The sequence below is a fragment of the Mustelus asterias genome, chromosome 2 (assembly GCF_964213995.1).
Source record: "Mustelus asterias chromosome 2, sMusAst1.hap1.1, whole genome shotgun sequence".
Taxonomy (NCBI): domain Eukaryota; kingdom Metazoa; phylum Chordata; class Chondrichthyes; order Carcharhiniformes; family Triakidae; genus Mustelus; species Mustelus asterias.
The window spans coordinates 64,542,542-64,561,517 of NC_135802.1; the positions used below are offsets into that span (position 1 = coordinate 64,542,542).

Consider the following 18,976-nt stretch of genomic DNA (forward strand, 5'->3'; position numbering starts at 1 on the left):
GGCAAGGGTGGAAATTGCTGGGGCCTTGAGAGAAATCCTTGTATCCTCACTGGCTACAGGGGAGGTCCCAGAGCATTGGAGAATAGCCAATGTTGTTCCTTTGTTTAAGATGGGTAGCAAGAATAATCCAGGCAATTACAGGCTGGTGAGCCTTTTACATCAGTGGTAGGGAAATTATTGGAGAGGATTTTTCGAGACAGGATTTATTCCCACTTGGAAATAAGTGGACATATTAGTGAGAGCAACGTGGTTTTGTGAAGGGGAGGTCGTGTCTCACGAACTTGATCGAGTTTTTTGAGGAAGTGACGAAGATGATTGATGAGGGTAGGGCAGTGGATGTTGTCTACATGGACTTCAGTAAGACCTTTGACAAGGTCCCTCATGGCAGACTGATGCAGAAGGTGAAGTAGCATGGGATCAGAGGTGAGGTGGCAAGGTGGATACAAAACTGGCTCGGTCAAAGAAGACAGAGCGTAGCAGTGAAAGAGTGCGTTTCTGAATGGAGGGCTGTGACAAGTGGTGTCCCTCAGGGATCAATGCTGGGACCTTTGCTCTTTGTAATATACATAAATGATTTGGAGGAAAATGTAACTGGTTTGACAAGTTAGTTTGTGGATGACACAAAGGTTGGTGGATTTGCGGATAGCGATGAGGACCATCAGAGGATACAGCAGGATATAGATCAGTTGGAGACTTGGGCGGAGAGATGGCAGATGAAGTTTAATACGGACAAATGTGAGGTAATGCATTTTGGAAGGTCTAATACAAATAGGAAATATACAGTAAATGGCAGACCTTTCAGAGTATTGATAGGCAAAGGGATCTGGGTGTCCGGTTTCACAGGTCACTGAAAGTGGCAATGCAGGTGGAGAAGGTAGTCAAGAAGATATACGGCATGCTTGCCTTCATCGGCCGGGGCATTGAGTTTAAAAATGGGCAAGTCAGGTTGCAGCTTTATAGAATCTTAGTTCGGCCGCACTTGGAATATAGTGTTCAATTCTGGTCCCCACATTACCAGAAGGATGTGGAGGCTTTGGAGAGGGTACAGAAAAAATTTACCAGGATGCTGCCTGGTATGGAGGGCATTAGCTATGAGGAGAGGTTGTTCTCACTGGAACGACGGAGGTTGAGGGGGCGACCTGATAGAAGTCTACAAGATTATGAGAGGCATGGACAGAGTGGATAGTCAGAAGGGTGGAAGAGTCAATTACTAGGAGGCACAGGTTTAAGGTGCGAGGGGCAAGGTTTAAAGGAGATGTACAAGGCAGATCTTTTACACAGAGAGTAGAGGGTGTCTGAAACTCGTTGCCGGGGGAGGTAGTGGAAGCAGATAGGGTAGTGACTTTTAAGGGGCATCTTGACAAATACATGAATAGGAGGGGAATAGAGGGATATGGTCCCCGGAAGGGTAGGGGGTTTTAGTTCAGTCGGGCAGCATGGTCGGTGCAGGTTTGGAGGGGTGAAGGGCCTGTTCCTGTGCTGTAATTTTCTTTATTCTTTGTTCTTTATAGACAGATTTTTAATTGGTCATGGGTTGAAGAGTTATGGTGAACGGGCAGGATAGTGTAGTTGAGACCAAGATGAGATGAAGCATGATTGTATTGAATTGCAGAGCAGGCTTGAGGGGCTGAATTGCCTATTACAACTCCTAGTTCTTGTGTGTTTTATAATGGACTACTGAAGTAGTGATAAAGTGAAAGTGTTAATAAAGAATTAAATTTTGAAAATTTCAAGGACAATTCTTTGTTCTTTGAAGCCTATCATCAAATTTTGTTTTTAATTTTTTTCTAATAAATGAGCATCTGTCAAGTGCTTTGTGAAATTCTGCTTTTGAACGTTGATGTGGAATGTTGTGGTTGCCCATGCTTTCCTCGGTAAATCTATTTTTCTATTTCATGTGTCACATCTAAACAGTCTTTGGGATTCGAGATTTATCTCTTAGGGGTTTCTAACTATCTGTCACTTTAGCCAAGCCAGTAATTAAACTAAGTTTATTTCAGCTTCCAACACTGCTTCTAAATATTTATAAAGATATATTGGCTTTATGTATATCATAAGGGACATTTTCAAATGCTTTAATGTTATTTCTTTATTTCTGCAGTTGCAATTGCATTATGGTTCATTTACATATAACTTTCACCAGCAATTTGATATTGGTCTGTTCTGAGCCATTATCCTTCAGATTTTCTGCATTGAAAACATGCAAATGATGTAATGGTTGCAATTGATTTGCATTTGCCGTTTTGTTTCTTTTTTGAGCAACATTGGAATTTTACTGTTCCTTGTCAACTTCAATTGTAGCTTGCAAAAATCATGACAAATGAGAGACTGATTTTTTTGTTTTATTCATTGAAGGGATGTGGGATTTGCTGGCTCGGCCAGTATTTATTGACCATCCCTAATTGCCCTTGAAAAGGTATTGGTGAGCTGTCTTCTTGAACCACTAGTCCATGTGGTGTAGGTAAATCCACAGTGCTATTAGGGAGGAAGATGCAGAATTTTGGCTCAGGAACAGCAATACGTTTCCAAGTCATAATGGTGAATGGCTTGGAGGGGAACTTCCAGGTGCTGGTATTTGGGGGTTTCTGCTACCCTTGTCCATCTAGATGGTAGTGGTAATAGGTTTGGAAGGTGTTGCCTAAAGAGGCTTGATGAGTTCCCACAGTGCATCTTGTAGACCGTACACAACGTTGCTATTGGTAGTGGAGGGAACAAATGTTTGCGGTTGGAGTGCCAGTCAAGTGGGCTGCTTTGTCCAGGATGCTGTCAAATTTCTTGAGTGTTGTTGGAGTTACATTCATCTGGGCAAAGTGAGCATCTCAATCCTAGCTCATGCCTTGTGGATTGTGGACAAGCTTTGGGGAGTCAGTCAGTGAATTAGTTGCTGCAGGATTCATAGCCTTTGACCTGCTCACAAGGACATAGGAACAGGAGTAGGCCATTCAGCCCCTCGAACCCACTCCCCCATTCAATAAGATCATGGGTGATCTGTGGCCTAACTCTATGTACCTGCCCTAGGCCCAAATTCCATAATACTGTTGTTCAATAAAAATTAGTCTATCAAACTGAAATCTAACAATTGAAGCAGCATGCACTGCCGTTTGAGGAAGAGTTCCAAACCTCCACCACTCTCTGCATGTAGAAGTGTTTTATAACATCTCTCCTGTATGGCTTGGCAACAGTATTTATGTCACTAGAACAAAGAAATGTACAGCACAGGAATAGGCCCTTCAGCCGTCTAAGCTTGTGCCAATCATGATGCCCTGACTAAAAAAAAACCTTCTGCTCTTACTCAGTCTGTATCACTCCATTTCCACCATATTCATGTACCAACCCAGCTGCCTCTTAAATGCTGCTAATGTGCCTACTTCCACCATATCCTCTTGCAGCGCATTCCAGGCACCCACCACTCTCTGCGGGAAAAACTCCTCCCGTACATCTCCCTTAAACTTTCCCCCTCTCATGTTGAACCTGTGCCCCCTTGTAATTGACACTTCCACCCTGGGAAAATACATCTGACTATCCACCCTGTCTATGCCGCTCATACTTTTGTACACCTCTATCAGGTCTCCTCTCTGCCTCATCTTTCCAGTGAAAACATTCCTAGTTTTTTCAACCTCTCATTGCCAACACCCTTGAGACCAAGCAACCTCCCGGTGAACCTTCTTTGCACTCTCTCCAAAGCTTCCAAGTCCTTCTGATAGTGTGGTGACCAGAATCTCACGCAATGCTTCAAATGCGGCCTTATGCGATTTTATATAGCAGCAACGTGATTTCCTAACTCCTGTACTCAGTGCCATGGCTGATGAAGGCAAGCATGTCATATGCCTTCTTAATCACCTTGGCCACCAGTGTTGCCACTTTCAGGAAATTATGGATCTGCATGCTCAGATCCCTCTAAGTTAATATTCCTATGAGTTTTGCCATTTACAGTATAATGCGCACCTAAATTTGATCCTCCAAAATGCATCACCCCACATTTGTCCAGATTAAACTCCATCTGCCATTTCTGTGCCCATGTCTCCTATCTATCTATCTATGTCTTGTTGTATCCTCTGACAATCCTCGGCACTATCAGCAACTCCATCAATCTTCATGTCATCCACAAATTTACTAATCAGACCACTCACATTTTCGACCAGATCATTTATATATACTACAAACAACAGAGGTCCCAGCACTGATCCCTGTGGAGCACCACTAGCTACAGATCTCCGTTCTGGAAAACACCCTTCCACCGCTACTCACTGTCATCTATAACCAAGCCAATTCTGTATCCACCCCGAATCCCGTGTGATTTTAATGTTTGTACCAGTTTGTCATGTGGGACCTTGTCAAATGCCTTACGATAGTCCATATAAACTACATCCACAACCCTTCCCTCATCAATTATCTTTGTCACCTCTTCAAAAAACTCAATCAATTTGGTGAGACATGACCTTCCCCATACAAAACCATGCTGCCTGTCACTAATTAGTCCATTTTTCTCCACCTGTGCGTATATACTGACCCTCAGTATTTTCTCCAAAAGCTTTCCCATCACTGATGTCAGACTCATCAGCCTATAGCTTGCTGGATTATCCCTGCGTCCTTTCTTAAACAAGGGAACAACATTGGCTATTCTACAGTCATCTGTGGTCGAGGAGGATGTGAAGATATCTGTTAAGGCCCCAGCTATTTCTCCCCTTGCCTCCTGCAGTAAGCTGCAATAGATCCCATCCAGCCCCAGGGACTTGTCTATCTTAATGCAATTTAGGATACTCAACACTTCCTCCCTCGATATATTGACATTCTCTGGAGCGTTCACACACCTATCCCTGACCTCAACATCTGCCATGTCCTTCTCCTTGGTGAATAGCGATACAAAGTACTCATTGAGGATTTCACCCACTTCCTGTAGTTCCACACATAACTTCCCTCCATTGTCCTTGAGTGGGCCTACTCTTTTTCTTGCTACCCTCTTGCTCCTGATGTATGCATAAAAAGCCTTGGGATTCTCCTTGACCCTGTTTGCTAATGATATTTCATGGCCTCTTTTAGCCCTCCTTATTCCACGTTTAAGTTCCTTCCTACTTTAACTGGACTTCCACTAGTCCAGTTAAGTTTCTGATAATTGGTAACCCCTTGGATGTTAGTGCAGGATTCAGTGATGGTGGCCAGGGACCTGCATTCAATTCCGGTCTTGCGTCACTGTCTGTGTGGAGTTTGCACATGGTTTCCTCCAGGTGCTCCAGTTTCCTCCCACAGTCCAAAGATGTGCGGGTTAGGTGGATTGGCCATGATAAATTGCCCCTTAGTGTCAGGGGGATTAACAGGGTAAAATATGGGGTTTTGGGCCAATAGGGCCTGGATGGGATTATTGTCTGTGCAGGCTCAATGGGTCGAATGGCCTCCTTTTGCACTGTAGGGTTTCGATGATTCTATGATAATGTCATTGAATATCAAGGGGCAATAGTTAGATTCTGTCTTGTTAGAGAGGGTCATTGCCTGGCACTTGTGTAGTGTGAATGTTACTGCCACTTGTCAAACCTGGATATTGTCTAGATCTTGCTGAATTTGGACATTAACTGCTTCCATACGTGAGGAGTCATGAATGGTGCTGAACATTATGCAATCATCAGCAGTTAACCTTACGTCTGACATTATGATGGAAGGAAAGTCATTGATTAAGCAGCTGAAGATGTTTGGGCTATGACACTGATCCTGAGGAACTCTTGCATTGATGTCCTGAAGCTGAGATGACTGCCCTTCAACAACCACAACCATCTTCCTTTGTGTTAGATATGACTCCAACTAATGGAGAGTTTACAGCTTGATTCCCATTGATTCCAGTTTGTTTAGGGCTCCTTGATGCCACATTCCGTCAAATGCAACATTGATGTTAAGTCAGTCACTCTCATCTCACCTCTGGAGTTCAGCTCTTTTCATAGAACCATAGAATCCCCACAATGCAGAAGGAAGCCATTTGGCCCATTGGGCCTGCACCGACAACAGTCCCACCCAGACCCTACCCCCATAACCCCATGTTTTTACCCTGCTAATCCCCCTGACATTAAGGGGCAATTTAACACGGGCAATCAATCTAACCCGCACATCTTTGGATTGAGGGAGGTAACTGGAGCACCCGGAGGAACCCCATGCAGACAGGGGGAGAATGTGCAAATTCCACACAGTCACCCAAGGCCAGAATTAAACCCAGGTCCCTCGCACTGAGAGGCAGCAGTGCTAACCACTATGCCACCAAACATGTCCTCATGTTTGAACCAAGGTTGTAATGAGGGCAGGAGCAGAATGACCTGACAGAACTCAATGAGAGCAGTGAGAGCAACTTATAGCAGAGTAAGTGCCACTTGATAGTATGGTTGATGACCCCTTGCACCGCTTTACTGATGATCGGGAATAGACTGATGGGACGATATTTGGCTGGGTTGGATTTCTACTGATAATTGTGTACAGGACATAGCTGGGCAGCTTTCCACATTACTGGGTAAGTATCAGTGTTGTTGTAGTTCTGAAACAACTTGGCTAGGGGCACACCGTTTCTGGAGCAAACGTTTTCAGTACCATTGCGAGAATGTTGTTAGTGCTCATAGCCTTTGTGGTGTCTAGTTCCTTCAACCATTTCTTGATATTTGTGTGGAGTGAATCGAATTGGTTGAAAACTGGCATCTGAGGAAGCCCAGATGGATCATCCACTCTGCACTCCTTGCTGAAATTTGTTGTGAATTGTCTGCCTTATCTTTTGCACTGATATGCTGGACTCCCCGATCATTGAGGATGGGGATATTTGTGGAGCCTTTTTCTCCAGTGAGTTATTCACCATTCGCCGCTGGATGTGGGAGGACTGCAGAGCTTAGATCTGATCCGTTGCTTGTGGAATTACTTGGTCCTGTCTATTACTTGATGCTTATGCAGTTTGGCACATCAGGTAGTCCTGGTAGCCTCACCAGATTGGCATCTCATTTTTAGGTATGCCTGGTGCTGCTCCTGCAAGCCCTCCTGCACTCTTCACTGCAGATCCAAACCAAAAGACAGAAAAATGGGAAAATGGAATGAAACCTGGAAATCTGTGATCCTCACAGGAAGTTTCACGGCGTTAGAATCATAGAATCCCTTCGGTACAGAAGGAGGCCATTCAGCCCATCGAGTCTGTACCGACCACAATCCCATTCCTGTAACCCCAAACATTTACCCTGCTAATCCCGCTAACACTAAAATCAATTTAGCATGGCCAACCAACCTAACCCACACATCTTTTGGAGTGGAGTGTTATATGAAATAATGACACCAAATTGCATTTCGTGGTCTTTGGATTTTTAAAATTACACAATAGCACAGTAAAGTTGATTATACTTTAAATTGGGAGTTGTAGTTCTCCAAAAACTGGCACCTTATTGGAGAATAAATTTGGAGCATTAAGCAAAAACAGACACAAAAATGACTTGCCATTAAAAAAAATTAACAAATCGGCAAACACTTTGAGAATATTAATATCTTACAAAATGAACTTCTTTGATAATGTAACTTCAGGAACAATGAAATGTCTGGTTAAAAACTGGTAGCAGTGTTAAAAATATTCTCAATTTTTAAGGGCATTGTATGCTTTTTCAAGTAGCATTGAGGCTTTCAATGAATTAGCAGCTAATGTGGTCACATGCACCACAAACTTAGCATGACATTGACATTCCTTCAGTACTGTTTGCCCTACAACTAAGGTTGATCAGCTAAGTTGGCTGGACAGCTGTTTCGTGATACAGCCAGACACCACAGCACGGTTCAATTCCTGTACCGGCTGAGGTTATCCATTAAGACCCGCCTTTTCAACCTTGCTCCTTGCCTAAGGCCTGATGACCTTCAGGTTAAATCAACAACAGTTGGCCTATGGCGCTCCTTCTCCCTCTTCGCCTCAACATGTCCCGGAACCTTGCTCCTAATCTTGCCTTCACTCCACCCTGCCTCTATCTTTTGTGACCCTGCAGCACAAGTGGTGGAGAAGGAATTGTATTTCTAATTAATAATGTGACAAACTGGTAACCAAGTTCCAAGATCAATTCTTTCAGGAACTACCAAGCAACGTTTTGCTGAAGTTTTATAAGTTTTAATTATAATGCAGCTCAATATGGTCCTCTGGGACCATGGTGACTTTTATTCCAATGCAGATTTACAATCAATCGTACCTTTTCAGGTATCGTGTCCAATTGTGAATGCCGAGGAGAGAAACAATTAAATTGCATTGTTAATCTACTGGATTAGATTAGGTGAGAGACAAAGTATTATTTATCAGTAAGATCGTGCAATTTTTACGATCAGCTTTACTTCAGGAAGTTGTCCTGACCTGGAATGCACTGGTTAAAAGACTGGTGGAAACCGGTTTAATAATAACCTGCAGATGATTGAATAAATACTTGAAGAATAAAGATTTGAAGAGTTTATGTGGAAAGCACAGGAGACTGAGCCTAATTGGATAATTATTTAAAAGTGCTGGCATAAGCATTTATGGGCCAATTGGTCTCCTCTTCTGTATCATTGTATGATTTTAGATTTAAGCTTTGCAAATGTAGGCAAAGTAAAAATAGAAGAAGGAATAAATTACGTTAAAACATTATCTTGCTTCAAAGTTTATGCAGCAACTACCTTTCATCCTTTTGCTTTCTTCGCTTCTCCCTCTCTCCCCTCTCCCATCTTCGTCTTTCCCCTGCTTACTTCACCCTCTTCTCTCCCTTCACCTCAATATGCCCTGGAGCCACTGTTCCCCATCTTACCTCACTCCACCCTGCCTCTTTCTTTGTGATCCTGCAGTACAGGAGATGGGGAAGGAATTATATTTCTAATTAATGTGATAAACTGTTAGTCTAGCTCCAAAATCAGTTCTTTCAGAGACTACCAAACAATGATTTCCTTACGTTTGATAGGTTTATAATGCTGCTCAATTCACGCAAACATTAAGTTCCTAATTATTTTTTTTACATTTTGTCTGATCTCAACTTTTCAATTAAAATTGACTCTTCCAAACTCAGTGCACTGAATAAAACTAAGTTTTTGTTTAAAAAATGGAGCTATCACATTTGATTTTTGCAGAGGTGCTAAGCATATTGATATTCATAAATGTGTGTTAAGAGACAATGCTTTATTCATGTTTATTTTTGTCATTATGTCATTATATAAACTGATTATTCTCTATGCCACTTTAACTGCTTCATTTTACAGAGACATTGTGTTTGCAGAGGATATTGTTGATGCTTTCTTGTTGCACTTCAGGTTTTGGGCTCAATGATGGACAGTGGCATACAATACAATTTCATGCCAAAGAAAATTCTGCAATTCTCACGATTGATGGTGATGATGCCTCTGCTGTTCGGACCAACAGTTCAATGCAAATCAAAACTGGGGATCAATATTATTTTGGAGGTACAGTAAAATGCATGAAGCCGTTTGGTATTCAGTAAAATTCATGAAATTCACTTATAAACGGATTAATTAAGATTATGTTTCCTCAGTTTAAAGATAGTAACATAGTTGATCGAGTTAACAGCGTATAATCCATTTTAGTTATGGTGTGATTTTGAAAAAAATGGAAGGAAAACCATGAACATTGATGATATGTCCTGTCAATGAACACAGTTCACAGTGACTATTGCAACAAGTCTCATATTAGCCAATGTCATGCCTGCCTTACAATGATTAATGTAACACCAGTGAAGAAACAAGAACTTGGGAGGAGATGGTATCTTAGTGGTGATGCCACTGAACTAGTAACCCAGAGGTCCAGGCTAATAATTTGAGAATCAAGGCAATTGGCGGAATTTGAATTCAGTCACTAAAATCTGGAATTTAAAGCTAGTCCCTCTAATGATGACCATGAAATTATTATCAATTGTTGTCAAAGAAAATCATCTTGTTCACTAATGGCCTTTTGGGAAAGAAATCTGCCATCTTTATTTGGTCTGGCATATATATAATTCCAGACTCACAGCAATATAGTTGACTCTTAAATGCCCTCTAAAATGGTTGTGTAAGTTGCCTCAGTTGTTGGGCAAATAGGGATGAGCAATAAATGCTGGCCTTGCCAGTGACACCTGCATCCCATAAATAAAACAAAACTCTCAACTTCACTATCCTTGAAAGTGATGGAGAGTGTATGGAATGAGTGATTTGGGGTGAGGTGGGTCGAGGAGAAGTGTTGTTAAAATGTGAAGGTAATGCTATTGATATTTTCCTGGGCCTGTTGTATGTGCCATATTGGGATCTGCAAAGAACTTAGTCTGACCATTATTGCCACTTCTTCAAAACAGTAGTTACAAAGGTACAATATTTGTTTTTTTTAAATGATGTATATATTTGATACGAGGGATAATCAGTCATTGTTTTCAGCTGTTATCCAGCATAGCCTGGAGAAATGTGTGTGTGTGTGTGTGTTGGTGTGTGTGTGTTGGTGTGTGTGTGTTGGCGTGTGTGTGTTGGTTGAGGACAGATTGCCCTTTATAGTAAAACCCTGATGATTGACACGTTAAAACACACTGTTGGGGCTCACAAATGAATAATAACAATTTGGTCTTGAGCAGTTGTCAAACTGTATTCAAAAAACCTTCAGAGGAGGAAATGTGGTGAGACAAAAAAAAGATTTGTTCTTCGCAAAGATGAGCTATGACGATGAGTTGAAAGTGAGAGGTTGACGTGAAACTCTACTCTCTGTGGGAGATTGCATGATGCTTTCAGACCTTATGATATCTTGTTGGTTTTCTGTCAACTCGTGGCATGCAACAACTTATATTGTCGACTGAACCAGATCCTGTTTGATCTTGAGCCTGCAAATGTTTGCTGGAAACGAGAGTGATTGCTTCGATAAATCTAGCCTGCTTTCGCAGATACTCATTTACGTACACTGATGCAAATGCAACTTTGTTCTTAAAATGGGGAGAGCTGTAAAAATAAGTGATTGTAATGTTGCAAACTAAGAATTGAATTATTTTTTTAAAATTGGAAAATGCCAGCAGCTTGAAGAAGAGAACACAAGTCACAGGATATGACACTGCATTTATTCAAGGCATTAGCTCATCCATATCTTAAGAACTTGTGCCTAGTTCTGGGTCACCCCATTTAACAGGAATTACCTTTAAGCACTTGTAAAGGTGCAGCAAAAGGTCACCCATCCGATATTTGGGATCAGATACCTGAGCTACAAGGGGAAACCACAGAAGCTAACTTATTCACGCAAGAAAGACTGAGGGGTACTTTATTGAAATATTCATGCTATTGGGAAAATTCAATTGTGAGAAACAGCTTTCATTGACTGCAATAACACAACAATGAGGCCTGGGATGAAACCTGGAGGAGCACAGACGCATGGAGAGATTAGATATAACTGTTTTGCACAGACTGCTGAATTTTTAGAATAGCCTACCCAGTGATGCTGATAACATCACTAATCTTAAGATAGAGTTGGAGAGGCATTTGGTGAGAGAAATAATTGCAGGGTTTGGATAGTGAATTCTGTAATCTGCTTTTGAACTGTGGGCTGCCCAGATGGACTGAAATTGTGTTTTCTTTGCAATTGTACATTCCGGTTTTGGCTTATTCCGCCTCATGCCGCAGGAATGTGATCATCCGCATATAAAGATTATAGTCTGACTCTGCTTCTATTGTCTGTCATTTCTCTTGTTTTCTCTCAGGGCTAGCCCTGTTTGAATGCGGAAATAGCACGGCTTCTCCAGCTTATCTCACTCCTCAGAGAAACAAATCACTTGCAAACTCTGCAGCTAGCAGAGCTGCGCAGAGAAAAGGAGAAATCCAGAAAACTGTATAAGGGCACAAAGGAAAAGGCAGAAAAAGAGGGCAGAATGCATTAACCGTGCTTGCTCCTCTCTTGATGTAGAGTGGCGCCACCTTAACTTTAAAGTTTGTGACTAAAGGTCTCGCATCTACGATTTGTCACAGTATTGACAGCTCTGAGGATACAAGCGTCAAACTTGGCATTGCAAGAGATGGCTATTAAAACTATGGACGTTTGCAGACTGTTTAGATAGAGAGTGATGGAAGCTTGGGAGGCAGTGCAAAACAATAATCTAGTCATGGAATTCAGATGATAAAAAGCGCTAGAAGAAATCTTGATGTTAGGGCAGCATGGTGGCACAGTGGTTAGCACTACTGCCTTACAGTGTCAGGGACCCGGGTTCAATTCCCAGCTTAGGTCACTGTCTGTGCAGAGTCTGCACGTTCTCCCCGTGTCTGTGTGGGTTTCCTCCGGGTGCTCCAGTTTCCTCCCACAGTCCGAAAGACATGCTGGTTAGGTGCATTGGCCATGCTAAATTCTCCCTCTGTGTACCCGAACAGGCGCCGGAGTGTGGCGACTAGGGGATTTTCACAGTAACTTCATTGCAATGTTAATATAAGCCTACTTGTGACAATAAATAAATAAATTTAAACTTAATAACGATTGTGACAACCTCAGATTAGTTTGCGGAGTTGAAGTAGCTTCTTACTCGTTTTCCTCTTCTATAATATAATGGAAGATTATAAATTCTTTATAAGTTTCTTTTTGTTCTTTGGCCAGTTATTGTGCTGGCCACACTTATGGGTGTATTTACAGATGCTATGCTAGCATTGCCTTTGAGATTTCATGAGATTAATGCATAAGATTTAATGCAGTCACAGAACAGCAACCTGCAATTGATTATCAGGAACACTTGCGTTTCTTGTGTACAACATCATTATACGACTGATCCCTGGGGGAGTGGGACAGATATGTAAGAGAACACGCAGTCTGATAGATGGATATTCCTTTAATTTGTTGCTACACAACATCACTAGTTCAGCAACCTTCGAACTATAAATTGGCACAGGATCCTTGTTAATAATTAAGAATATGAGTTAGAAGTTCTGATATATATAATTTGTGCCACTTTTTATGGTCATCTCAGTACTAATGCTCTATGCCCCAGGGTTATTGCATCATGCCACCTGAGACATTGGACAATCTGCAGTACAGACTTGCTTGCTGGTGCAAGAAACTTTATAACAAGTGGAAGTTAATGCTTCCCCTGGAGGCGGGCAGTATAATGCAGCAGGAAGGTGCAGGATGGAGAGCCTGTTGCCTTTTCACCTCCCCTCATTCAAGTTTGGGGTAGTAAGAGTTTGACAAGTACTTTAACCTTCCTGTTGTGGAGCTCACAGATCTCTTAAAGAAGGGACAGAAACCCCCCAGTAAAATGCCACAAAATGCAAAAGACATCAACCAGACAAATGACACGAGAGTGCCAGAGAGGCAGGGAATCTTTTAGAAGTCTTCAAGATAGATCTTTTTGAAAATGCTGACACTTCCCTGAACTGCAACAGCAGATGGTAGTGCTGAGCAAGCTGACTATAGTCAAGGGGAAAGTTGTGGACCACTCCACGCTACGAGCAGATAATGAAGCCACGTGCAGCACCATTACTGAACTGGAACAAGTTAAGACTTCACCAAAGATAGACCTGGCTAACACTGAAACCGAAGTGAACGAAAAGAATATGGCTTTCCGGCAGGTGAAGAAAGAAAAGACAGAAGTATGATTAGAAAATGTTCATTCCAGAGCTGAACTGAAAGATCTGAAATGCAAGCAATTTACCTTTGAAAACACATGATAAATGAATCTTCAATGAACCAAACTGTTGAAGCACTGAGCAAACACATTTCCGAGGTATCACAAAGACAGAAGGAGGCTTTGAAAGAAAAAGAAGCTTAAAGGTTAAGAAGGAATTTCTGATGCCTCAAAACAGTTGCTTGAAAGTAGAATTAATAGCCAAAATCGATAACTTTGATCCAAATGGAATCATTCAAGATGAAATCCATGGCATGGAAGAGCAAATCCAGACTTTAGAGCCGGTAAGGATTATTCTCAGAAACAGATTAATATCTAACAAGAATTGAAAGAGTCCAAGGAGCAGTCAGTGATCATGAAAGAAAGATTCTGAAAGGAACCGAATGTCCAGGTGAGCATGTTAACCTTATATAAGAGGTTTGTAGATAACTGAAACAAAGGCAGCTAAAGTTCCCAGAATGAAAATACCCATTTGCTTGTAAAACAGCTGGAAAGTAAGAGAGTAATCAAAGATTTGGGTACAATAATAAAGCAAGTGGGAGTGAAGGTTCCATTTTTGAAACCTCAATCATAACGTACTTTGCACCACGCTGCACAAAGGAAGTAAAAGAAAACACGCCTGTTAAATGAGCTGGGAGCATATTCTCCCTGTAAAGAATGGGATAAACTAATAACATCCATAACAACAATAGGGGAATTGACAAAGATCGGTTCAGTACCAACGAACAGAAAAAGATGAAAAGCCCCCAGAAGCCAGAATACCCTCCAATTCACCAAAGTTTACCAGCATTGACAGAGCCTACCAGACATCTGACAGTAGTGAGCACAAGATATGGAAAAGTTATAAGGCCTCCAGACCACTAGATGTAATTCATGATGTAATTCATGGAGCAAACTTGAATAACTTGTCAATAGGTTATGTTCTTATCCTCGACTAGTCCCTAGGATGGCAGGGGTGGAGGTGGGGGGGTGGGGTCTGTGTGTGGGCAGGGGTGGAACCCAGTTAGGGACAATAACATTTTCTTTAATGTAGATCAAGTTTGAGAGTCAAGATGCTTACTCAGTGAAAAGAGCCACAAGATTTCACGGGTTTGGAACAGCAAAAATAAACCTTATTACACAAATTCATGAAGATAAAACAATTTGCAATTTTCATCTTGTACTCTAACATAGAGGGTAAGTATGAGTACATATAAATTAACAGGCAATCTGTGGTTGGTCACATCATACTACACAAGAGCTGACAGATGTGACTGAAACAAGTTCCAGGAATTTCTCACCCACCCACCCAGGTGTTTGTCACATTGTGAGCCTGCCAATCTCACTGAAAATTCATCTTTCTCATAAGCATTTCTTATCTCCACATTTGAAGATCTCGCGTTGGAATTCTCTTCAAAAGTCACTCCCACTTGGATATCTTCAACAATAACCCACCTCGTAGGGTTTCAATCTCACCTTCCAAGATTCTTTTCTCCTGGATGTCCAAATACACTTGAGCTTCACCTTCCATGCCCAAATCTGATCTTTGGCTATGCCAAGCCAAACACCACCGCTCCAAACAGATAACTTTGCTCCCAATGGCCCACATCACGGAGTAACCAACTTTTGGTTGCCTTCTTGGATCTCCAGGTCTCCTCTCATATCCACTTATCTTAAAGTTGGCTTGCTGCAGCTCTTTCTTGAATTCAGAACCCATCACATTGCTCCTTTCTTTCTTTAATTTCAAGTAAGGTAATTATTTTTATCCCCTAGCTTTGTCCCTTACCTGGCACTTCCTTTTGGGGCATCTCCCTGTCCTGTCCCTCATTTCAGATCCTCTCCATGTCTCCCTTCTGAGTTCTGCTCCTTCAGGATGATAGCGCTCTGTATCAGGTCATCTGACCTGCCATTTCACACCGATCTGTCTCTTCTGCGCAGGCATTCAACCCCAGTCTGAAGAGCAGAACAAACCTAAACTGTGCATGTGCAGCCGTTTCCCAGCTGATGCATGCACAAGAAGCCGAAAGTTCATTGGGAACTGCAGTTCCTAACTTCTGAAGATAAGTGGGAGAGGTGCAGAACAAGTGTTTAACATGGAAAGGGTTAACATGGTACTGAGTACAGAACCGACCACACATTGATGTTAGAGAGCACATGACCCACATTTAGGGATCATTATAGTGTTGGACATGGCTGTATTTTGAAGCTAGCATGGAGATAGCTCCCAGCTTGGACCATTAATGGACCTCAGTCTATAGTTTATCATAGTTAATAAATACTCATTGTTGAAATACCTAAGGCTATGGATCCCTTCATAAAGCCTACTGAACTATGCCAAACACCTTACAACAGGGGCATGCCATTTGGGTAATCTGGCATGTAAACCTTGGCAGGTATGCCTGCGGCTTGGTCCAGCGGTTCTCTCATACTTGGGCAGCTCTATCCATCAGAGACCACTGGAAGCGATCAGATATCCCATCCCAAAGGCCTTCTTTTTTTTTCTTTCCCTCAGTGCCTTGAATTTTGGCAGGGGTACGGGCAATCACTGCTGGGACTTGCATCAGGATCTGATCATCCCATTTTGAGGGAATTGTATTACATTGTGTGAGCACATAATCTGGATGAATACTTAGCTGCCTTCTTCCTGAACTCCAAATTGACTTGTGTTACCATTGTCAGATGAATACTTTGCGCTGTAAAGACGGTGGCCTGGGTGCCAAAGAAGCCCAATCCACTCTGCTTCAACAAGACTTGGCATCAAGCATCTCCAAGCATCTTGGCAACAAGCATCTCCACATCATCAACAAGATTTCCCAGGAAATATTAATGTTTTGGGCATGTATTGCTATTTCCTCTTCTTTTTAATTCATTTGTGGAACATGGGTGTTGCTGGCTGGCCAGCATTTATTGCCCATCCTTAGTTGCCCTTGTTCAGAGGGTAGTTGAGAGTCAACCACATTGCTGTGGCTCTGGAGTCACATGTAGGCCAGACCAGGTCAGGACAGCTGATTTCCTTCACTAAAGGAGATTAGTCAACCAGATGGATTTTTCTGACAATCTACAATGGTTTCATGATCATCAGTAGATTTTTAATTCCAGATATTTTTTATCGAATTCAAATTCCACCATCTGCCATGGCGGGATTTGAACCCAGGTCCCCAGAGCATTATCTGGCTTTCTGGATTAACAGTCTAGCGATAATACCACTAGGCCATCGCCTCCCCTAATCCATCATCCATTTGTCCAACAGTTAACAAGCATTCATGTTTAAATAAAGATTACAAAATAGATTCAACATTCTTGTAATATGCTTCAAAGGATACACTGTTCACCCCAGGAGCTCACTGCATATATGAAACATTACAAGTTCCATTTGCCATGGCCGATGATCACTCCATCTATATGTGGCTATGAAAAGTCATCCAATAGACTAGAGTCAAACCGCAATGCCTATGTCATTGAACTTTGTGGATAACTTTTGCCATGTAGCTTGGGTGAAATATTTTCAAAGGTCTATGATTGATTTACACATTCTCAAGCTGTGAAATGTTTTCTTTAACTGAGAGCTTGTTGTGCGCGGGATTTCAAAAGACAAAATCGTTCCCTGTCGAGCTCAGCTGAGGCAGCGAACAAGCAACTATAATTAGCCCCAGTGTTTCCGTTGAGGGAGGCAAAGTATCAGTCAAGGTTATGCAGTGACTGCTCCTCAGAAATGTGTACATGAGGTGAGGATAGGATCAGTCTCCCTATGTTTGAGTTGCCTGTCACCACTGATGGTCTCGGCTCGAAGATGATGAACAACTACTTGAGAGAGGCACTGGATGAGCTGCAAAGCCCAGGAAATTAACCCTGAGACAAGTTTGCACCTTCAATCAGTGTGGAGCAACCCAGAGAAACATGAGTAAAGAAAATCCTTTCTCAATAATTTCAGTGAACATTGTGCATGGCTGAAAACACGCAATTCTTCAGGAGAAATAAAAAATATATACTGCAGGCCATTTAAAAAAGAAAACAACCAAAATATCAATGTATTTTATTTGATCAGAATTTTAATTTCATGTTACACATGTGGGATTCCTCTCTGAAATTGACATTAACATTCTGAGGAGGACAAAAAATATATTGATGCTAAATGTTCTCATGATGCTATCATAGTCTTTTGAAGTATTCAAAGGAATTTACAGTCCCCATTTAGAATGCTCTGAGCTATTGATGTTGCGAAACATAATTTAAGTTCACCTTCAAATGAAGTTTACCTGCCAAAGTATAGATCAAGTAGCATATCAGTTGTGCCAAGACATTTGGAAAGTCTATTAAATTGGCTCCCCTCCTGAATATAAAGTATCAGTGCCTTGATCTTTTATGTTGATAAATATTTGACGGAGAATATATTGGGGGAAAAGTTTCCTCTTAGCTATTTGGTGCAAAATTGTAAAGGTATTCTTTGTTTCGACCAGGTTAGGAGGGGTGAACCGACTCTTCTATTTCTCCCACTCCTGGCTTAGTTACTAAAAAGTTTGGATTTAAAAAGGTGATATTGCTAATTGAATATATATCTAATATATTTAACTGTGTAGTTCAGTAGAAGAAATAAACCAGCCAGGATTTTTGCATTAGGGGATAGTTGAATGTATTCTTGCATTTTAAACCTTTTGTCAATAATTGCTGCATCTATACCTGAGTGAGTTTTAGCAATAAAACAAATTATTGACCTAAGGAACCTGGCTGGCTTATTTATTACCCCACCTGCACAGTTAAGTATATTAGATGTATATTAAACATGCAATAACACTTTTTAAATTCAAACTTTTTTAGTTTTGTTAAAACTCACTCGGGTAAAATATTGACAGAAGGTTTAAAATGCAAAAATACATCCAACTATCCACGAATGCAAAAACAATGCACATGCAACCACCAGCTCCCCACCCCACAGCCATGCAAAAAGGAAATAAAAGTCTGCGAGTATCAGGTCTTAGAAGTTGGCACAAATGCACAATTAGTTTTCAATCTCTGATGACTTTCTCTTTGAAGAAAAGAACCACCAATTTTCAATAAAAATATGGTGGAAGGTTAGCAGAGTATCATATCCTAAATAACTAGTCAAAGCAGGATTGGAAAATACATGGGCAGAGGCTATCACAGGAGTAGGATGGTCACAGCAAACAAGACACTGAAGAATGATGAAAGGCTCGTTTAAAAGGAGACCACCTCACACTGAGCTTGTAGAAATCCTGCAAATGTTTTTTGTTAAATATCAGCTGATCTCCCATGGTATTTCTTTTCAGTAGCCTCGAGGCTAATTGGAACATTAGCAGGGAGATGGGTGTCAATGAGGATGGGAGAATCAAACGAGGCAAAGGACCCAAATTGGATGCCTTTGATTGGGGTTTTGCAAAAGTCAGCAAACTTCTCTCTGAAGAAAC

At 41.5% G+C, this 18,976-nt stretch overlaps 1 protein-coding gene across 1 annotated transcript in view; it reads left to right on the forward strand.

Moving 5' to 3' along the window:
- Positions 1-18,976, forward strand: part of LOC144508500 (contactin-associated protein-like 2) — a 1,535,312-nt gene that overhangs the window by 627,725 nt on the left and 888,611 nt on the right. Inside the window, exon 10 of the mRNA XM_078236477.1 lies at positions 9,259-9,408. Within this exon, the coding sequence (XP_078092603.1) occupies positions 9,259-9,408 (150 nt within the window). The remainder of the gene's footprint in view (positions 1-9,258; positions 9,409-18,976) is intronic.